The sequence below is a fragment of the Aricia agestis genome, chromosome 9, assembly GCF_905147365.1.
Source record: "Aricia agestis chromosome 9, ilAriAges1.1, whole genome shotgun sequence".
Taxonomy (NCBI): domain Eukaryota; kingdom Metazoa; phylum Arthropoda; class Insecta; order Lepidoptera; family Lycaenidae; genus Aricia; species Aricia agestis.
Genome location: NC_056414.1, coordinates 3,060,218 through 3,081,317, shown reverse-complemented (window position 1 = coordinate 3,081,317; position 21,100 = coordinate 3,060,218). Strand labels below are relative to the sequence as shown.

Below are 21,100 nucleotides of genomic sequence, written 5' to 3'. Positions count from 1 at the left end.
TAGGCATTCGGCCTGCCCTGCTTTGGGGCAGTTGTAGGTAGATGCCGAAAACGCTATAATTATGTATATTTCATAACGAAAATCTTCCTATAGGTGAGAAAAGGGCACGGTATGTAAATAACATAACATTTCAAATGTCGAAATAGAAAAACAGTACCTTTTTTGCCTTGACGTGCCATTTGTGTTATAAACAATATTACCTATTTTAAATAAGTAGTTTTTTTTAAGCAAAAAATATAAATGCTTCTGTATCGTAGGTTTTTTAACAGAAGATTATTGAGGCAAAATTTAAATGTTTATCAATATCATTCTATTCTGAGGATTTAAAAGTTGCATCATGAATAATATTTTAAACGTACTTTTGAGGAGGATGACATGGCTATAGTAAAGTTTTACTTGGGTGTGAAAACAAGATAATATACTCAGGGCCTGTTTCACCACCTCCTGACAAACTGCCGGATAGGCTATCCACAACTTTTTTGACAGATTCTCCATACTCTATCTGTCAAGTTAAGTGGTGGTTCGGCACTTTATCAGAAAGTGGTGAAACAGGACCTTAATGTTTATTAATCTCTAACGAGATAAGAAAGATTATTAATTATTAAAATTTCTAAATACAAGATAAATCATGACATTTGATGAACATAAAATTTTAACGATCCATCGATAATCGATATTTGGACTTTGGAGGAAGATTTACGGAGGTGCAAGTTGGCAGAGGTCACACCAAATAAAACTTCTGGATAACTTAACACACAGAGTATATTCCAGTCACACGTATATACACTTCGTACACTTACAGGAATCACAGCAAATAACAGTTTTATCTTCGATAGTAATTAGTAGACTGCGCCCTGATTGTCAGTGCCGCGAGAGGAAAAACCAGAAGAGCGAGGGAAAGTCGGCTGTCACTTATGACCGTCCGTCTTCTCCTCCTTTCTTTTGTCGTGCATAACACGCCACAGATATAAGTAGATATTATGCTAATTAATATTTTTAGCACCAAAAATACAAGCTTACATTTTGTAAATTTTCATTTAAGTAATTCTTTTTATTCCAAAAATTATTCAATGAAATAATTACCTATATATACTTACACTTTCTTTTCTTTCGTCTTTCAAAGAAAAACTTTCCTTGCACTCCACTTTATTTAATAAAGTGGAATAAGTGCAAGGAAAGTGTGTAATTATTCGATGAAATAATTACCTATACACTTTATTTTCTTTCGTCTTTCAAAGAATAATTTTCCTTGCACTCCACTTTATTTAATAAAGTGGAATAAGTGCAAGGAAAGTGTGTAAGTAATTATTTCATTGAACATGAATTTCATAAAAATTATTGCAAATTCGAAATAACAATGACCTACTAAAGTTTCAAAATTGTGCAACTGTATACTTACTTACTTATCTGTATACTTACTGTATACTTGCTATTCTGTGTTATTAAGTACCTACTTACTTAATAGGTTATATTTTTTGAAAATCGAATTTTAATCCCGGAATTTAAAACTTAAAAGTACTTAATTGTAAGAAGTCTACTACCGTTTTTCAAGTACCTAGATGTACTTATATTATTAGAAGAGTATCAAAATATATTCATTTCTTGAATATTAAATTCTAAATGAAATTTGTCTTTTATTTCTGTTAAGGTTTCCACACCAGTGTCGTCTTTTCTGCACACAATAAATTAATAAAAACATCGTCCTTTTTTTCTGTGGCTAGACGAATATAGATTAGCAAATTTTTCAGATCAGTCTAATAAAAGTTGTTAATTTCTTATCTATGCATGTAAACATCATCGAATGGGTGTAATATGCAAAATAAAATTAGCAGAAATACATAAGTTTTCGTGTTAATATTATAAAAACACGAATATAGGGAGATAACAATCAAATATATTCAAATATAATGTAACCTATGTGACAGCTTGTATTGGCACCAGGGATAAAATATGATAATTCCACCCTGATATTATCATCTTAATGTTCTGAAAAAGTCACAACGTTTATGAATTCTATGACTAAACTTATCTAAGACTGGTAAGGTCATGTAATATTAATAATTTAGTATGGATATTTTGAGCAAACGATCTGCTAATTATGCAGAATCTAAGAGGAGAAGTTACTAAAAATAAATTAAAAAATAGAACTACAAATAAATGCACATAATATTACGCTGTTAAATAAATAAAATAATAAAATAAAAATTGTTTTATTTCCGAATAGATTTGTAACAAATACTTTCAGAACGTTGATGCTAATGGTGCCTACCACCGGTTCGGGAACTATCCCGGCGAGAAGAACCGGCGTAAGAAACTCGCACGGGGTCCCACTTTTTACCAAAAAAGTGAGAAAAAAAAATAATCTTTTTAAAATAAAATTTACAATTGTAACTTAAAATTATACAATGTCAACATCCATACATAATTGTAAGTCATAATATAATAATGTAGAAGTAGCCTTGCAAGGAGCCATCCTATTCCCAAGATGTGCCATCGTTTATGAAATCATTGACCTTGTAATATGCTTTGGCACACAAACGTTCTTTGACTACTTTTTTAAATTTATTAATCGATCGCTCTCTAAGCCGCTAAGAGATACAAGTGATACAACTTTTAACTATAATCTCTAAATTGTATTGTAATTAGATTCTATTATACCTAATTGTTTAGGTTAGCTGTATGTTTTCGTTTTTGTAGTCGTTATTTAGATTTTTCCCGTAATTTTATAGCACCAGAATTTGTCTATTTAGCTGGAAAGGTATTAATGTTTGCGGGATAAAAACTATTCTATGGAAAATTCTTCAAAACGAGTTCAGCTGTCAAAGCATAAACAGGTAAGTAGTCATTTTTTCGAATTCATAGTTTTAATAAGGAAGTATGAATATTTCCGGAACACTCACCATAAACTCCATATGCTCAGTGACAGTCAAGTCATCAATGGACAGGTCCTCCTGGGGTACGAAGCCTGATATCCTGGCGATCAGATCAGCACCAGCCAATCTGCCATTCAGCATCAGGTAGCCAGTCATGGCGGACTTGTCGCGACGGCTGATGGCCGCTAGCAAAGTGGTCTTGCCAGCACCACTGGAAAGTGTCTAGGATTAGCTTGTGTAAGTGAAGCATGCTGTATGAGGTTATACAGGCTGTAACAAAACTATGACGTTTTAATACTTTAGAGTTTAGAGTGTGTACACTGTACATGTTCTTCACTGTGAATGTAGCAGCACCAATGATATTTTACTTATACAGATATGTTACGTCCATACTATTTTCCGTCTTAAATCTCTTCCGAACAATTTTCAAATTCAAAATTGCAAACATTGACAAATTTGACAGATAAGTGAAACAAAAGATACGAAAAACCATTTACATAAAAGAGACAGTTCTATTTTTAAACGTCGAATCGTATTGCTGTCTCTTTCTTCGCCTGAGCTATGACGAAAATTCGATTTTTTCCTGATTGTTCGAAAAAATAATTGAAAATGTAAATAATCGAGATTCCATGTGTTTTGTTTACTTTCGAGTCATAATTGGTACATTTTCGATACACGCACGACGTCATTTTCAATTTATTTAGGTAAGACAAGACGCGGCACGTTCGTGACTGCGCTCGATGCAGATTACACAACAGACGGCCCAATTGGGCCGTATTTGAATCTTCACAACGCGCGCGGTAGTACCATATCTGCTTTGAGTTTTTCATCATTGAGCAGCACTGACAGATGACACCTTTTCTTACTTTTGTATGGGCAAGCGCCTCAGTGCGGCGCGGCGACACGAGTTTCCGCATACAAAAGCGAAAAAAAGCGCTGCTACTTTCTACACAGTGTACAGAAGTTACAGTTAACAATGTTTTGTGTGTCTTGACAGACGAGAACATCTATTAAGAGCCTGTATTCCCAAAAACGGACGATTTTCAAGATTTAAAAGTGACAGTAAACACAAAAATATAGTGATTTAAATTCTTAAAAAAATATATGTGTTAGTTAAGGATCTAACACAGTAGAATTTATATTCCATTACGCAATATCATGAACTTCACTCGATAGAAAAAAATTCCAAAGTTACCTCTTCTTTTAACGAAATTGCCATACTATGTCCAAATTATTTGGAATTTTCAGATAATTTTTGCACTGAATTAAAGAAAAAGAATATATCTAGGGCGTTTCGTTTTTTTGACTCGATTTAATTGATGTATAAAAAAACGACGACCAAAAAACCATAAAATAGCAGGCGCAAAGTGTGTGACTGAAAGCGTACCAGCCGAACCTTTGCGCCTGCTATTTTATACTTTTTTGATCGTCGTCTTTTTTTTTCACTGTGTTAGATCCTTAACTAACACATATATTTTTTTCAGAATTTAAATTACTATATTTTTGTGTCTACTGTTACTAATAAATCTTGAAAATCTTCCGTTTCTGGGAATACAGGGCTTTATGTTTCTTTGGCCTAGTCTAGAGCCTAACGGCTTATCGCATTATTTGAATTTCAAAGGAAGATTAGTATCGATCGTGAGTCGTTACTCGTGAGAGGCGTGAGAAGGCTGGATACATCAAAGCTATTAGGTTTCTATTTCTTTTTCATAAAGCTTGACTCTCCAACGGTTATTGATTCATTAAATTCTACGTTCTAGCGAAGATACTTCCGTGCCACAGATCTCCAATGATATACAGGGTGCAATTAAACCTTCCTGCCAAATTTTGATATATTGATCCTTGTTAAAAATAAAAATACATGTATTTTTTTTAGTCAGTCAGTACTAAAATGTTGAGAAATACCTTCCGAAAGTTATCCTAAAAAACACTACAATTAATGGACACGATGCGTCGGCCGTACGTGACGTGCCCCCGCGCGCGCGCCTTATCCCGCATCATCCCCTCTCATTCCCCCGCGCCGCAAGTGACCGTTCTGCAACGATTTTAAATGGGATAAAATGTCATTGAAAAAAAAAACCCATTTTTTTACTTAAATGGACTCTTCTTATTATATCTAAGCCCTGGAAAAAATTTGGCAGGAAGGTTTAATTGCACCCTGTATAATATAATATCTATGGACGGAACGTCTTTGCGAGGCCCTTTGTTTTCAAAAAACACCTTGCGAGGCCCCTGCAAGCGCAAGGCCCCGGGCGATTGCCCTGTTCACCACCCCGTAGGACCGCCACTGACTATAAGTATTCCACCTAGTTACAATGTATCATACCTTGATCCCATTAGAGCGACCAGGTTGCCCGAGGACACTACGCCGTTAACTGTAAACAAACAACCACTTATTATACTAATAACTACAAACTAAATCACTATCGGCAGTTCCTACAGTTGTCCAAGAGGTGCTTACTTCTTACAATAAGACAGTATAATAAGGTTTAGATGCTGTCTCTGTATTATAAAATTTCAAAATGGAGGTGTTCTCATAAACTTTCATAATATGCATCCAAACAAAGATTACTTGACTTGTCCAGAAATGCTTCTTGGAATAACTGTATATACGAGTGTAGCTCTGACTGGGTGGTTAAAGAGTTGAACCACTCAGCCAGAGAAGTAATAATAATATGGTCGGTTTACAATATTCGAATCCAGTAATCCAATCCAGTGCTGGATTGATACTCCAAGAAATTGCATTCCAGTGCATTCCAGTACCCGTTTACATTATTCCAGGAGCAAGCAGAATGTAAGTCGTAATAGCGTGTTTACATTTTTCTCATCCAGCCATATGCAATGTACTTGCATTCCCGTGAATCCAGTGCCCGCTTACACTTTTCCAGTTGCAATCAAGCGCTGAATTGGATTACTGGATTAAAATAATGTAAGCCCGCTATCAGTGATGTGGAAAATTAATAGGTTGGGAAAAAAGTCTTTTCGCATTAATGAACTTTGTCAGAAAATCTCTTGGGCTATACCTACCAATAATTGTATCTGGCTGATTTTGGTACATATCATTAAAAAGTTTTAATTTTACAGAAGATAATTCAAATTAAGTAAATGTGAGATTTTCACTTGTTTTTATTATTGTTAAAATGAGTGATTCTAATGAAGAAATTCGATAAATAGAATTTTATTACAAAAAAGGTAAAAATGCAACACAAGCCGCGAAAAAAATTTGTGATGTTTATGGACCTTCCATAGTACACACAGTACTATGGACCTGTAATATGTGAGAGTAACGCAAATTTGGTATAAGCGTTTTAAATCCGTAAATTTTGATATCAAAGATGCACGTCGCTTTGGTCGCCCTGTTACGGACAAAACTGATGCCATTTTTGAAAAAGTGGGGGCAAGATCGGCATATTAGTAGTTACGATGTAGCTGAAGAACTGGGGATTGACCACAAAACAGTTTGTGCGCATTTGAAAGAAGCTGATCCTACACAAAAAAGCTCGATATTGGAGTGCCTCATGAGCTCACTGAAAGAAACCTAATGAACCGTGTACTTGCTTGTGGTTCTTTATTACGTTGTAATGAAACCGAACCATTTTTGAAGAAGCTGATAACTGGTGATGAAAAGTGGATCACGTACGATAAGAACGTGCGAAAAAGGTCGTGGTCAAAGGTCGGTCAGGCTTCACTGCGTGTGTGGTGGGATTGGAAGGGCATTATTCATTATGAGCTATTACTGCCAGGCAGGACCATCGATTCTGAATTGTACTGCGAACAACTGATGAGATTAAAGCAAGAAGTTGAGAGAAAGCGGCCGGAATTAATAAACAGAAGGGATGTGGTTTTTCACCATGATAACGCTAGACCTCACACATCTTTAGCCACTCAGCAAAAATTACGGGAGTTTGGCTGGGAGGTGTTAATGCATCCGCCGTATAGTCCTGACCTTGCATCTTCAGATTTCCACCTGTTTCGGTCACTGCGCAATTCCTTAGGCAGTGTCAGGTTGACATCACAAGAGGACTGCCAAAACCACTTGTCGCAGTTTATTCATCAGAAGCTCCAACATTTTTATAGCAATGGGAGCATGTCCCTACCAACTAGATGGCAAAAAGTTATCGAACAAAATGTATAATTGTAAAAAAACTATAAAAAAAACCTTTTGAATTTTGATATAAAATGCGAAGAAACTTTTTCCCCAACCAAAACATACTACATAGACAGACCATCATGTATGTGACCATCAAATGTAGTAAACACTGGACAGCTAATCATAAAATATACACGCCTACCAATAAAATTCCAGTATATAATGGTAATTAAGCTGTCTGAGCAATATATTATAATGAATCATAATATTATCATACAATGTAACATAGTTATAGTTTTGATATTATGTAAACGGAAGCGAAAATGTCATGGGAGCGATGAATACCAAACAATTTCTAGATACAGGAAAATTCACAAGGTATATATTAAGTTTTATGAATGGAAAATTTTGTGAATGAAGAATGAGACAGGATGTGGAACAATTAAATTATTGTCGTTTAGGCAATCATGATCAACAGTTCCCATAGAAGGTAATCAGAGTAGTTGATTCATAGACAGACGGTGGACCTACGTAATTTGGTAGCGTTATGTCAAACCCAGCCGACAGATTACAACCGTTGAATTGACATAATTCGACCAAATATGAATCCATTTCTTCGATGGTACTATTGAGGAAATTTCCTCATAGATATAATTGGCGGCACATAAATTAAACTTCTCGCCACATAAATAAAACAAAAATTTACCTCCATGCAGCACCTTCACCTCCTCGTACACCGCTGAACTCCATATGCTCTTCTGCGTCTTCCTTTTCCGGTAGACCGACAGGTCCTTCCAGGCCAGGGTGAGGTTTTCGGGGCTGTCACCGACGCTCATCTCGTCGTCATCCCAGTTCACGATGGCCCCGGTGAGGACGTTGCGCGTGGGTACCTTGAGGTTCTGGTCCATTATGACGGCATCTGGCTCTGGAACAAGAATGATTGAACACTGAACAGGTATTTTATGGTTCCCAAGGTCAAGAGAAGAAATTATTATTATCGAATGCAATGTGGCTAATACGTAAGAGTACGGTTACACGGTCAGTTTGGTATCAGTTCAGCCCATCAGTCTGAGACTGACGCGGACGCCAGAATGATGACCGGAAAGTACAGTCAAACGGTCACACGATCACTCTCCCGTCAGTCTGGATCGGACTGATGAACTGATGCCAGACAGATCGTGTAATCTATGTCTAAGTATAGGTGTTTTATGGTGACCAGTCACCAGGGATTCTCAACTTTCAAGTGTGCGTCGCTAATCACAATGATGCGGCCAGGAGTGAGACAAAACTCAATTTTAAACTGTAGATTTTCAAATCTTTATAATATTATCGTTAATTATTATTTTTAACAAAAAATTAAAACCAACTTCCAAGGTAAAAACAATAATAATATGAACTAAAAAGTATTAAATAACTCTTACTCTATAATAGTGCCTTTTTCAGAATTCGTCTAAATCTCAACTATTTCTGTACATACTACAGTCTTCATTACTTTGAAGTCGGTACCAGTCCCAAAAGCTTCAGATATTCTGACTTTGACTGAACTCACGATAAAATTAGCTGGTACCGACTTCAAATAATGAAGACTGTAGTATGTACAGAAATAATTGAGATTTAGACGAATTCTGAAATAGGCACTATTATAGAGTAATAGTTATTTAATACTTTTTAGTTCATATTATTATTGTTTTTACCTTGGAAGTCGGTTTTAATTTTTTGTTAAAAATAATAATTTCACTCTTTTTAGTTATCTACAAGATAAGGCTTTATGCGTAAATAACCACTACGAATGTTAACTATTCACATTATGTTACTGTAAGCGAAATTGTGGTAAATGCTTGCAGTAATTTAAAAACTTATCTTTAAAGGTTCAGGAGTTCTGTTCAGTGACTTGGGACCAAGAGACACCTTCGTATGAACTTTCTCTTATTCGTAACATATGTTTAAGTTACTAGAAACAATATTTTAACCACTATGAGACTTTTGATAAATTTCAAGGATTTCCCTCGATTGCTCATAGATCCCATCATCAGCTCACCACTTTCGTAATTATTATACAAAATCAAAATTATACAACAACACAAGAATTTTGAAAATCAGTCCACAAACAGCGAAATAATCATCAAAAACATCTGCTTCGATGCAAAATATCACGAAAAGCATCAATAATTGGGTCATAATGTGATGACCCATGGCATAATTATGATGATGATGATCAAATAAATTGTATGTATAAGGATTCAAAAGTTCTGTTGGGTACCTTCGGATCCAGGGTATAACCTGGTGCTAAATTACTATTATAATTACTTACTTTTTGGTAGCATTTACCTTGAATGCTTCAGAAAAAATTAAAATCACTATATGTTTCCATACAAATTTCAAGGAGTCCCCTCGATTCCTCCAAGATCCCATCATCAGATCACCACTTTTATGAACATGGTACCAAATTCGAGTTAAACCCTATACAACACAAACAGAATTTTGAAAATCGGATCACAAACAAAAAAAAAAAGATACATTCAGAGGAGGTAATACGTTCGTATTACCTCCTCCTTTTTGGAAGTCGGTAAAAAAAACTCCTTTCTTTCTGAATTTTATCTAGAAAATAAAATCAAAGTCAACACAAGCATCAACAGTTCACCGTATAGGATATTATTAAACGTCAATTGAAGTCCAGATTTGGTACAGGAAGCATCTTCTTAAAGATATTTTTCCAATCGTCTACAAGGAGTAACCTGAATATGTAAGAGACACATGTCTGATAGACGTCCGATATTATCATGGAAATTTAGAAAATACAACGTGCTGTACAGTGTGTAACAAAAATAAGTGATAATACTTTAGGGTTTGTAGAGTTCGCTGTGAATGTAGCAGCGCTCAAAGACGAAAAAATTTTTCACTTTTGTATGGGCAGGGCCCGAGCGTCACGAGTTTCTCCATAAAAAAGTGAAAAAAAAATTTGGTATTTCAGCGCTGCACTTTCACAGTCAAGTCTCTACAAGAAACACGTACACACCCTATTTCACTTATTTTTGTTACACTCTGTATATAGCACTATGTAACATTTCCAGCGCTTTTTCGTATGGTGAAATTCATGACGTTGGAGCATTTTGCTCGTAGAAACAGATTTCGAGATTCGAAATTAAGTCAGCGCTGCAGTTCACACAGTGTCGCTTTGGAGAATCATATTGTGAATCATAATATATGATTCTTTTTTTTAATCGCAAAGTGCAAGTGCTTGCAATTCATGTCTAGTAATTTGTACTAATTTGACATTTGTCAGTTTGACAGTTTTGACAATTCATTTGCTGAATCAGTTTTGCACAACATGTAAGATAAGGAAAGTAGTAAGTAAGATACAGATTTGCTGAATTGATTGAGAGGAATTACTAAATGTGAAATTTTAGCCCCGCTGAACTTTGTAATTTGAACACGTACAAAATTACCCCCCCTAAACAAACTTTTTTATTAATCTGTGCCCTAAAGTAATATTATTATACTTGAAAATCTCTTCCAAAATTCTTTACACACGTCACAGCTAACCACTCGGGCGACCAGTATTCCGTAATTTATGAACAATGAAACATATTCTAGACTCAACTAACCAGAACCGGTACAAAATATTCGTGTCTTTTCCTTGACTGTTTGAATACGAGCCCCCTACTGACCACTATGAATTTATTACGAACGAGCTTTTGCCCGCGGTTTCGCTCGCGTTAAGAAGTATTATTATATGCAAACTTTCATCCCCTATTTGAACCCCTTGGGGTTGGAATTTATCAAAATCCTTTCTTAGCGGATGCCTACGTCATAACATCTACCTGCATGCCAAATTTCAGCCCGATCCGTCCAGTGGTTTGGGCTGTGCGTTGATAGATCACTATGTCAATCAGTCAGTCAGTCACCTTTGAGTTTTATATATTATATATATATTATATAAGATATAAGATAGTTATTACTTATTATAATAATGATCCTGTTAGCATTAAAGTTTTCTAGGATGGAAGATTGTTAGGTACTCTTTCACGCAATTTATTTAATTTTCTAATGAACGGATTCCAGTAGATTTTTTCAGGAATTCAATAGATACTTCAGCAAGTGCTCAGATATATAGAATAACACCTTTAGCTACTCTTTTTTTAAATTGGGCAAGGGCCCGAGCGTCACGGATTTCCCCATACAAAAGTGAAAAAAAATTTTGGTGTTTCAGCGCTGCTACTTTCACAGTGAACTCTCTACAAGGAGCAACGCCGCCGAGTGAAGGGTTGGCACTACGTTTATTTTCGTTATGCTTGATTCGGTCGTCGAGCTCAATGCTATGCATTTAGCTTAAAACGTAAAATTTTCTAGTAGGAAATAGTCGTTGAAGACCGCCTTACTGTAATGTGGTAAGTGGATTAGTCTGCGCATGACTTATGACGTCACAGGTGTTCTTTTACGCGCCATGGAACACCTCACACGTAGGTTTCATTGAAATGTCGCCCGCAACTCCGCTGCGCCAAAATTCGTTTATGCGCGTGGGAACCATACATTTTTCCAGGATAAAAGGTATCCTATGTCCTTTTCGGGGGCTCAAAGTATCTCCATATAAACGAATTTTGGAGCAACGGAGTTGCAGGCGTCATGATAGGTACTAGTTGTCCCGGCAAACGAACCATATTATTTTATTGAAGTGACTAAATAAGTATGTCACCATGGCAACGTCCATCGCTATCCCGTCGCACAAACAATGGTCGCCGTCAGTCTCGAGTTGTAATAATTTACTATTATTTATTCAACAAATGCACTTATCAATATAAAAAGTACCCAGTAGCCGATTCTAAGATACGCTGAATATGCATATAAAATTTGGTTAAAATCAGTAAAGCCGTTTCGGAGGAGTACGCTATCTAACATTATGACACGAGAATTTTATATATTAGATTATACAATTTACTAGCATTGACAGTTGTATAGAAAACTAGAAACTTAACCAGTATTTGAATAAATGGACTTGTTCTAAAATATACTGCACCGCATGTTGAATGTTACAACGTTCAACTATTAACTTAATTATGAATATTATCATTACCGGTATAATGGGGATTTAACTATTTCGTAGAAACGCTGTGGTTAGGACAGGACGGCTTTCCACGCCAGTATCAGTTTACTAATAATTATGTAACTGTATCTACTAAACTAAATAAATATGGTTAAGTTTCAGGCCAGGGTAAAATTCATACTAATATTCACTGAGTTATAAGTACTACGTACGTAGTACTTATAACTCAGTGCTAATCTATACTTATTATAAAACAAAGTCGCTTTTTCCCTCATTCCCTTTGTTCCCTTTAATCTTTACAACTACGCAACGGATTTTGATGATACTTTCAGTGTTTATAGATAGCCCATTTATCGAGGAAGGCTATAGGCTATTGTTAGGTCAATTTTATTTTAGAAATGTATGCTTTAATTTGAAAATTAAAAACAATATTCTTTAACTTGAATTAACTAAAAGGATGTAATGTTAAGTAAACAATAACAAATTAAAATAAGACTGCTAAAATCAAGAAATGTCATTACAAAATGATGAATAATTATGCTTTATTTATTAAGGTTGTTTTTGGATTTTTGTAAAACTGTTAATTTGGAAGGAAGTAATATTGGAATTTGTATTGCAATTTCTATAAATTGTAATCAAGGGTATGTAAAAATTAGGAAGTTATTTTATTAAAAATACATATTTATTTAATATTTATTGAGAGTATGTTAGGATTTTTCTAGTGTTGTTAAAATAAAACAATGTATTAAAGGAAGTTGCATTTGACTTCCTCAGAGTTCGACGTTGATAGCAGTTGGCGGGGGTTGGCGGGAATACCTGGGTATAAAATAGGTTTCAGCCCTATTTGGGCTATTCTGGTATCAACGTTGATCTCGGCAGGTTCTATTGGTAAGTCATTAATTAATTATTATACTCTTTTGATTTAACGTGCTCACGTTTTATTAGACCTATTGTTAATATTGTTAATTACTCCTAATACTGTAAATTGGTGATAATTTAATAATAATTAATAGTTATGTTACGAAAATATAATATTATAATTACTGTGATCTAGAGTTTTATTACATATCAGAAGTGGGATGTACACGCCTACAAAATTTGAAAACTTCAACCGTATTTTTCTTTTAGTGATATCATATAATAAAGCATTACACTTTTTGTGTGTTTGAGACGCAATGGAACACGAATCGCGAAAGAGACGACACGATGAAGACCACAGGAGAAGCCAATCAACTTCAAGTGTTGATAGCGACCATCCCCGACGTCGTGGTCATCAGCGTGTGCCACGACAAGGGAGGAGGTCCCGACTCGACAGACACAGAAGTCGCAGCTGTAGTCAGGACAAGAAACGGCCACGCAGACTGCAAACACCGCGCCGAGAGTGCGGCAGATTCGTGCGACGCAGCAGCAGGCCACGCCGTGAGCGTGACAGCCGCGAGTCCTCGCGACGCAGCAGCAGGCCACGCCGTGAGCGTGACAGCCGCGAGTCCTCGCGACGCAGCAGCAGGCCACGCCGTGAGCGTGACAGCCGCGAGTCCTCGCGACGCAGCAGCAGACCACGCCGTGAGCGTGACAGCCGCGAGTCATCACGACGCAGCAACAGGCCGCGCCGCGAGTCCTCTCGCTGCAGAAGCAGAACACGCCGCGAGTATGACAACCACGAGCACTCGCGCTCCAGCAGCCGGGAGCGCGTCGACCACGAATCCACGCATCGCAGCGGTCAAGAGCGCCGGGAACGAGACGTAAACGAGTTGAACAGAAGGTCAGTGAGCTCTCGTATGTCCACAGACGATGTTTTGAAGCTAATTCAATCGATTACCTCGCAGCCACAGACACCAGCTAATAACAATAGAAGCAATGATTACAAAAATATTTTACCAGAATTTGATCCGTCATCTAACAATCAAAGAATAGATATATGGCTAAAAAAGGTCAACGAATGCGCTGCTGTCTATGGCTGGGATGAAAAGACTACTATCCATTTCGCTATGCAAAAATTACAAGGATTGGCCAAGCGTTGGTACGAAAGCCTTAGTACTATATTATTTACTTGGGACGAATGGCAAGTCAAATTAACTAGCGCATTCCCACATGAATATAACTATGGCCAATCCTTGGAAGAAATGCTTAGACGTAAGAGTAGGTTTAACGAATCAATCCAAAATTATTTTTATGAAAAATTAGCACTTGTAAATCAATGTGACATAACAGGGAAACGTGCGGTTGACTGTATTATTCACGGAATAAGTGATAGAACTATGAAATCTAGTGCTTTGGCATTGCGTTGTTCTCATCCCGATCAGTTGCTACAGTTTTTGATGAGTAATAAGGATAACTCAGTTCCCTTAGACCGGTCAATTATGAAGCCTAGAGTAGGGAATGAAAAATCATTTACACGTACGGGTACCAATCAAGTTCAAACTCTTACTTGTTTTAATTGCAAAGAACAGGGCCATAGTTACATTCGCTGCACTAAACCGTTAATTAAGTGTTCGCGATGTTCAAGAATAGGTCATACTTCTGAAAAGTGTGTTCTCAAACTTACAAATAATAAAGAAAACAATACCACTCCTAAAACTATGTGCATTTCATCTTCTTCTCCCAATGCAAAGTTTTATAAGAATGTAAAAATTAATAATTTACAAGTCAATGCTTTTATAGATTTTGGCAGTGAAGTTACGGTTATTAAACAATCGTTATTAACTCGTTTAGGCTTAAAACACGATTGCATTTCCTACCCTATGAAAGGATTTGGAAATGAGATTGTGTTAGCCCTTGGTAGTGTGAAGGTAGATCTTGTGGTAGATGGCGTTTCTGCTAAGGTTGACAGTAAGGTAGTTTCAGATGAACTTTTAGACACACCATTATTAATAGGTCAGTCGTTTACAGAGCAGCCCCACATTTTAGTAAGAAAGTGTAGTAATAAGCTGGAATTCCTTAGTTCTAAAAATGAGATGCCTTTCCCGGATATTTTTGACTCGGAAGCGAGACTCATAAAAGTAGTTGCAAATAAAACCGTTACACTTTTTGGAATTTCATCTGTTAAGGCTGTGGTTCAGGGTGATTACGATGGTTATATTTTGCTGGATAATAAAATAATAGGTAAACCAGTTCAGCAGTATATTGTTAATGGTGGCTTGTACCGTTGTGTCAATAATAAATTGCACATTGTTATTACACCAGAATCGTCATCATGTCAAATTGTTCAGAATACAATTATCGCTCGAGCTTTTCCAGTTGAAATGATTAACTGTATTACTTCTACTTCTTCTTCCAAATTTTGTGCCAACAATATTACAAATATAGACATCCACGATCTTCACATAGGAGATTCTATATGTGAGTCGGACAAACTTAAACTCTTGCAGATTTTAAACGAGTACAAACATTGTTTTGCAAAGTCTCTTCAGGATTTAGGATGCACAAATGCAACTGAAATGAATATAGAATTAAATAGTAAAACACCAGTAGTGTATAGACCATATAGACTGTCCCATGCAGAACGTGAAAAGGTTAGGGAAATGATTGACGAAATGTTAGAGGCCGGTATTATTAGAGACTCAACGTCAGAATACGCAAGCCTTAGCCTGTTTTGGTTAAAAAGAAAAACGGGAAGCAAAGACTTTGTGTAGATTATAGAATGCTTAATTCAATAACCGTTAAAGAACGTTACCCGATGCCTATAATTGAAGATGAAATTGCGCGATTATCCGGACATTCTTGTTTTATTACTCTTGATTTGGCTTCAGGATATTACCAAATACCAATATCAGAAAATTCTAAATACCTTACATCATTCGTCACACCTGATGGGCAATATGAATTCAACCGCATGCCTTTTGGCCTTGCCAATGCACCAGCAGTTTTCCAACGAATGATGAATAAGGTGTTAGGCTCTTCTAGATTTACTAAAGCTACTGCCTACATAGATGACGTTCTAATTTATGGCATCAATGTTGAGGATTGTTTGGATAAATTAAAACACGTTCTTTATTTACTAGAAAACGCAAAATTGACTCTTAATTTAGAAAAATGCGAATTTTTATGTGACCGAATCGATTATTTAGGGTATGAAATTAGCTCTGAAGGAGTGCGGCCCGGTAATAAAAAAATAGAAAGTGTTCAAAATTTTCCTCAGCCTGCAAATCAACACGGTATACGTCAGTTTCTCGGATTGGTTAGTTACTTCCGCAAGTTTATTCAAAATTTCGCACAGTTATCTTATCCCTTGAGTCAATTATTAAAAAAGGATGCCACTTTTGTCTGGACTGATGAACAAAACAATTGCTTTAACGAACTCAAGCGTAGACTTATTACTAGACCCATTTTAGCTATTTATGACCCATCAGCTGAAACTCAACTTCATACTGATGCTAGCAAAATTGGTATAGGTGGTATATTAATGCAACGGCTTAAAGAAAATGACACATTTAAACCAGTAGCTTTTTACAGTCGCCAAACCTCTCCTGAGGAAAAGAATTTTCACTCTTACGAGTTAGAGACCCTGGCTTTAATCTGTTGTCTTAGAAAGTTTAGGGTTTATTTAATTGGTAAGGAATTCAAAATAATTACCGACTGTAGTGCTCTACGAACTACTTTCTCTAAACGAGATCTTATTCCAAGAATAGCGCGTTGGTGGTTGTTATTACAGGAATATCAATGCACTGTAGAATATCGACCTGGTACTCGTATGTCACATGTTGATGCCCTGTCACGTAACCCAACGGATTTAGTAATTCCGGATGAACTAGAACAATACCCTACTGTCATGTTAATAAATAACGAGGATTGGCTATTAACTTTACAGCTCGGTGATTCAGAGCTACAAAGAGTTAGGGATATATTAACTTCTAAAATAGATGCAGAACAAGTGAAACACATAAGTGATAATTACATTATTAAAGATAATAGGATTTACAAAATAATAGATGGTGATAAGAATAATTTAAGATGGGCTGTACCAAAGGGAGCGAGATGGCAAATATGCAAGCTAAACCATGATGATATTGGTCATTTTGGAGTAGATAAAACAATGGAACGAATAAAGGGGACATATTGGTTTCCCAAAATGACAAAATTTATTAAAAAATATGTGGCTGCCTGTCTCCAATGTGCTTATGCTAAAAAACAATCTACAAATTCTGAAGGATTACTACACCCTATCACTAAAATTGAAGATCCATTTCATACCTTGCATATTGACCATCTCGGCCCCTTTGTGAAGTCGAAAAAACAAAACTCTTATATATTATTAATCATAGACGCCTTTACTAAATTTTCTTTTATTAAGCCAGTGAGAAATACCAAGTCTAAAACAGCTATTGCAATTTTGGATGAAATTTTTAATGTTTTTAGAACTCCTGACCGCATAATAAGTGACAGGGGAACCTGTTTTACTTCGCGATTATTCAAAGAGTTTTGTACAGATAGGAAAATCAAACACGTGTTAAATGCTGTGGCAAGCCCTCAATCGAATGGCCAGGTAGAGCGCTACAATAGGACTGTTCTTAACGCTCTTACAGCTCAAAACTTAAATTGCGATGAAAAATGTTGGGATGAGAAGGTGGGTAGAATTCAATGGGGTCTTAATAATAGTATTCAAAAAACTACTGGTAGAACTCCTGCAGAAATGTTTGGAACCCGTATGAACAGTGAGATAGAACCTATTCTTAATGAAGTGCGATCTGAAACTCGAGATAATACTACCGTTACCGATATAAGGCATGAAGTTAAGGATAGAATAGATAGTGAACAGATCAAACAAAAACAGTATTATGATAAACATAAGCGCCCAGCACGAATTTACAATGAGGGTGACTTGGTAAAAATAACAAAAACCTCTTTTAAGAACGACGGTCAAAGCAAAAAGCTGGTGCCTCCTTATATAGGGCCATTTCGAGTGGTATCTGTGCTAGGAAATGATCGGTATGAGATAACAGCAATTCCAGGCTTAACTGATAGCAAAAACAAACGTAAAACAGTCGTATCCGCAAGTCGCATGTTACCTTGGGTTAATATTGCTGCCCTTGATGTACATAATGATGTTGATGATTTTAATAGTACTGATGAAAATAACAGCATTGATGATAATTGAGTTAATTATTTCTAGTAATATTTTTGATTTAACATTTTTAAGAATAAGTTTTCAGAGTATAGTGATTGAGGTCGAAGGACGATCAGCGTAATCGAGAAGACCTTGTAATTGAGATTTAAATTATAGTAATTGAGGTTCAAGGACGATCAGCGTAATCGAGAAGACCTTGTAATTGAGATTTAAATTATAGTAATTGAGGTTCAAGGACGATCAGCGTAATCGAGAAGACCTTGTAATTGAGATTTAAATTATAGTAATTGAGGTTCAAGGACGATCAGCGTAATCGAGAAGACCTTGTAATTGAGATTTAAATTATAGTAATTGAGGTTCAAGGACGATCAGCGTAATCGAGAAGACCTTGTAATTGAGATTTAAATTATAGTAATTGAGGTTCAAGGACGATCAGCGTAATCGAGAAGACCTTGTAATTGAGATTTAAATTATAGTAATTGAGGTTCAAGGACGATCAGCGTAATCGAGAAGACCTTGTAATTGAGATTTAAATTATAGTAATTGAGGTTCAAGGACGATCAGCGTAATCGAGAAGACCTTGTAATTGAGATTTAAATTATAGTAATTGAGGTTCAAGGACGATCAGCGTAATCGAGAAGACCTTGTAATTGAGATTTAAATTATAGTAATTGAGGTTCAAGGACGATCAGCGTAATCGAGAAGACCTTGTAATGAGTATGAGATTTAAAAATTGAGATTTAAAAGTATGTAATTGAGGTTGAAGGACGATCAGCGTAATCGAGAAAACCTCGTAAAAGAATAAGATTTAACCAGTTATAATATTTTGTAAGATAAAATTAATTATTACTAGCAATATGAACCGAGTGTTAGGTCAATTTTGTGTATGAGGACATACACCTCATCAGAATGGCCGAGTGTTAGGTCAATTTTATTTTAGAAATGTATGCTTTAATTTGAAAATTAAAAACAATATTCTTTAACTTGAATTAACTAAAAGGATGTAATGTTAAGTAAACAATAACAAATTAAAATAAGACTGCTAAAATCAAGAAATGTCATTACAAAATGATGAATAATTATGCTTTATTTATTAAGGTTGTTTTTGGATTTTTGTAAAACTGTTAATTTGGAAGGAAGTAATATTGGAATTTGTATTGCAATTTCTATAAATTGTAATCAAGGGTATGTAAAAATTAGGAAGTTATTTTATTAAAAATACATATTTATTTAATATTTATTGAGAGTATGTTAGGATTTTTCTAGTGTTGTTAAAATAAAACAATGTATTAAAGGAAGTTGCATTTGACTTCCTCAGAGTTCGACGTTGATAGCAGTTGGCGGGGGTTGGCGGGAATACCTGGGTATAAAATAGGTTTCAGCCCTATTTGGGCTATTCTGGTATCAACGTTGATCTCGGCAGGTTCTATTGGTAAGTCATTAATTAATTATTATACTCTTTTGATTTAACGTGCTCACGTTTTATTAGACCTATTGTTAATATTGTTAATTACTCCTAATACTGTAAATTGGTGATAATTTAATAATAATTAATAGTTATGTTACGAAAATATAATATTATAATTACTGTGATCTAGAGTTTTATTACACTATATTTTATCACGCTAAGACTAAAGGAGCGAAGAAATGGAGGAACATGTGGGAAAAACGGAGAATTTTTTTTTAAACTTTCAAATAATTTTCCCCGTTTTTCCACATGTTCCTCTATTTCTTTATTGAAAGGGCAAACTTGAACGCGCCAATCTCAGGAACTACTACTCAGTGCCGTAAATAGTCTTTTTTGCGCCCGGTGCGAGCTTCTATATAGTGCACCTTTGTTTTTTGACCGATTTCCAAAAAGGAGGAGGTTATATGTTCGGCTGTAGATATTTTTTTACTACATTGGGAAACATCTCTGGGGGCGCAGCGGGAACTTATCGGGAGCAATTCAAAAAATAAGGATCTGTCTGGTCTGGCCATTCTTGCGCCCCCCAGAGTCTACGCCCTGTGCCTGGGCACCGGTGGCACCGCCCTATTTACGGCACTGGAACTACTGGTCCGATTTGAAAAATTCTGTCAGTGTTAGATAGCCCATTTATTGAGGAAGGCTATAATATGCCATATTTTATCACGCTAAGACTAATATTATGAGAATGTGAAAAAAACGGGGGAAATTATTTGAAAGGGCTTATCTCGCGAACTACTGGAGCAATAATTTTTATATTATTTGGCACAGATAAGTAGACTACGTGAAGGATTATATAGCCTATCGATTTTAATCATTTTGTTCAGTGGCTGTATATTTTATACCCGTGCGACGCCGGGGCGGGTCTGTAGTATTTTTATAAATGCGAAAATATGTCCCTTAGACCGCTGAACCGATTTTCATGAAATTTCGTATGCAGATTCTATGGTATCCCGGGAAAGGACAATAGGACAGTTTTAGTCACGGAAAATGTAAGGTTCCCAGGCAATAAAGAAATTTTCACGCAACGGGCATCGTCTTGTGTTATAACAATATTTGAATATGCGCTAAATATGTATGTAAACTTAATGTTTTTATTTTTTTAACCATTAATGTTTTAAAAAACACTTAGTTCATTACAGTAGTTGCATCTGCTCCAAATTTCATACGGGCAAATTGTTTTTCCTCAGTTTTTTGCCTTTATTAATTTTAGCTAATAAGTATAACTTGAAAGTAAATAAGTACTCAAGTACAAAATGATATTAAGCTAGGTACTATTCCTATAAGTAATATACAAGATCTATTTACTTAATAAGATTTATGAATTAACGTTTTAAAGATCCAAGATCCCTAAACTTTAAGCAGCAGTTAGATCTCCCAAACTTGTGACCAGCCAGTTATAATTATGATAATATTTTTATTAGACCTCTGAATATTAATAGCCAATTTAAATATTCTCAAACATAATCAAACCAAAAATTTGAGCCTTATCGTTGTCACATAAAAATAAATATTCATATACCTAAAAAAAAAAATCCGCTACAAGGTTACAACTCACAGTAATTTG

General features: G+C 35.7%; 1 protein-coding gene across 2 annotated transcripts in view; it reads right to left on the bottom strand.

Moving 5' to 3' along the window:
* LOC121730224 (protein scarlet-like) overlaps window positions 1-21,100 on the bottom strand; it is a 41,542-nt gene that overhangs the window by 15,326 nt on the left and 5,116 nt on the right. Inside the window, exons 2-5 of one of the 2 annotated variants that reach the window (XM_042119180.1) lie at window positions 9,179-9,188; window positions 7,670-7,889; window positions 5,200-5,248; window positions 2,901-3,084 (exon numbers count right to left, since the gene is read on the bottom strand). In XM_042119180.1, coding sequence (XP_041975114.1) covers window positions 2,901-3,084; window positions 5,200-5,248; window positions 7,670-7,871 — 435 coding nt within the window. In that variant the 5' untranslated portion in view covers window positions 7,872-7,889; window positions 9,179-9,188. The remainder of the gene's footprint in view (window positions 1-2,900; window positions 3,085-5,199; window positions 5,249-7,669; window positions 7,890-9,178; window positions 9,189-21,100) is intronic. The other variant, XM_042119179.1, reaches the window with a different exon arrangement.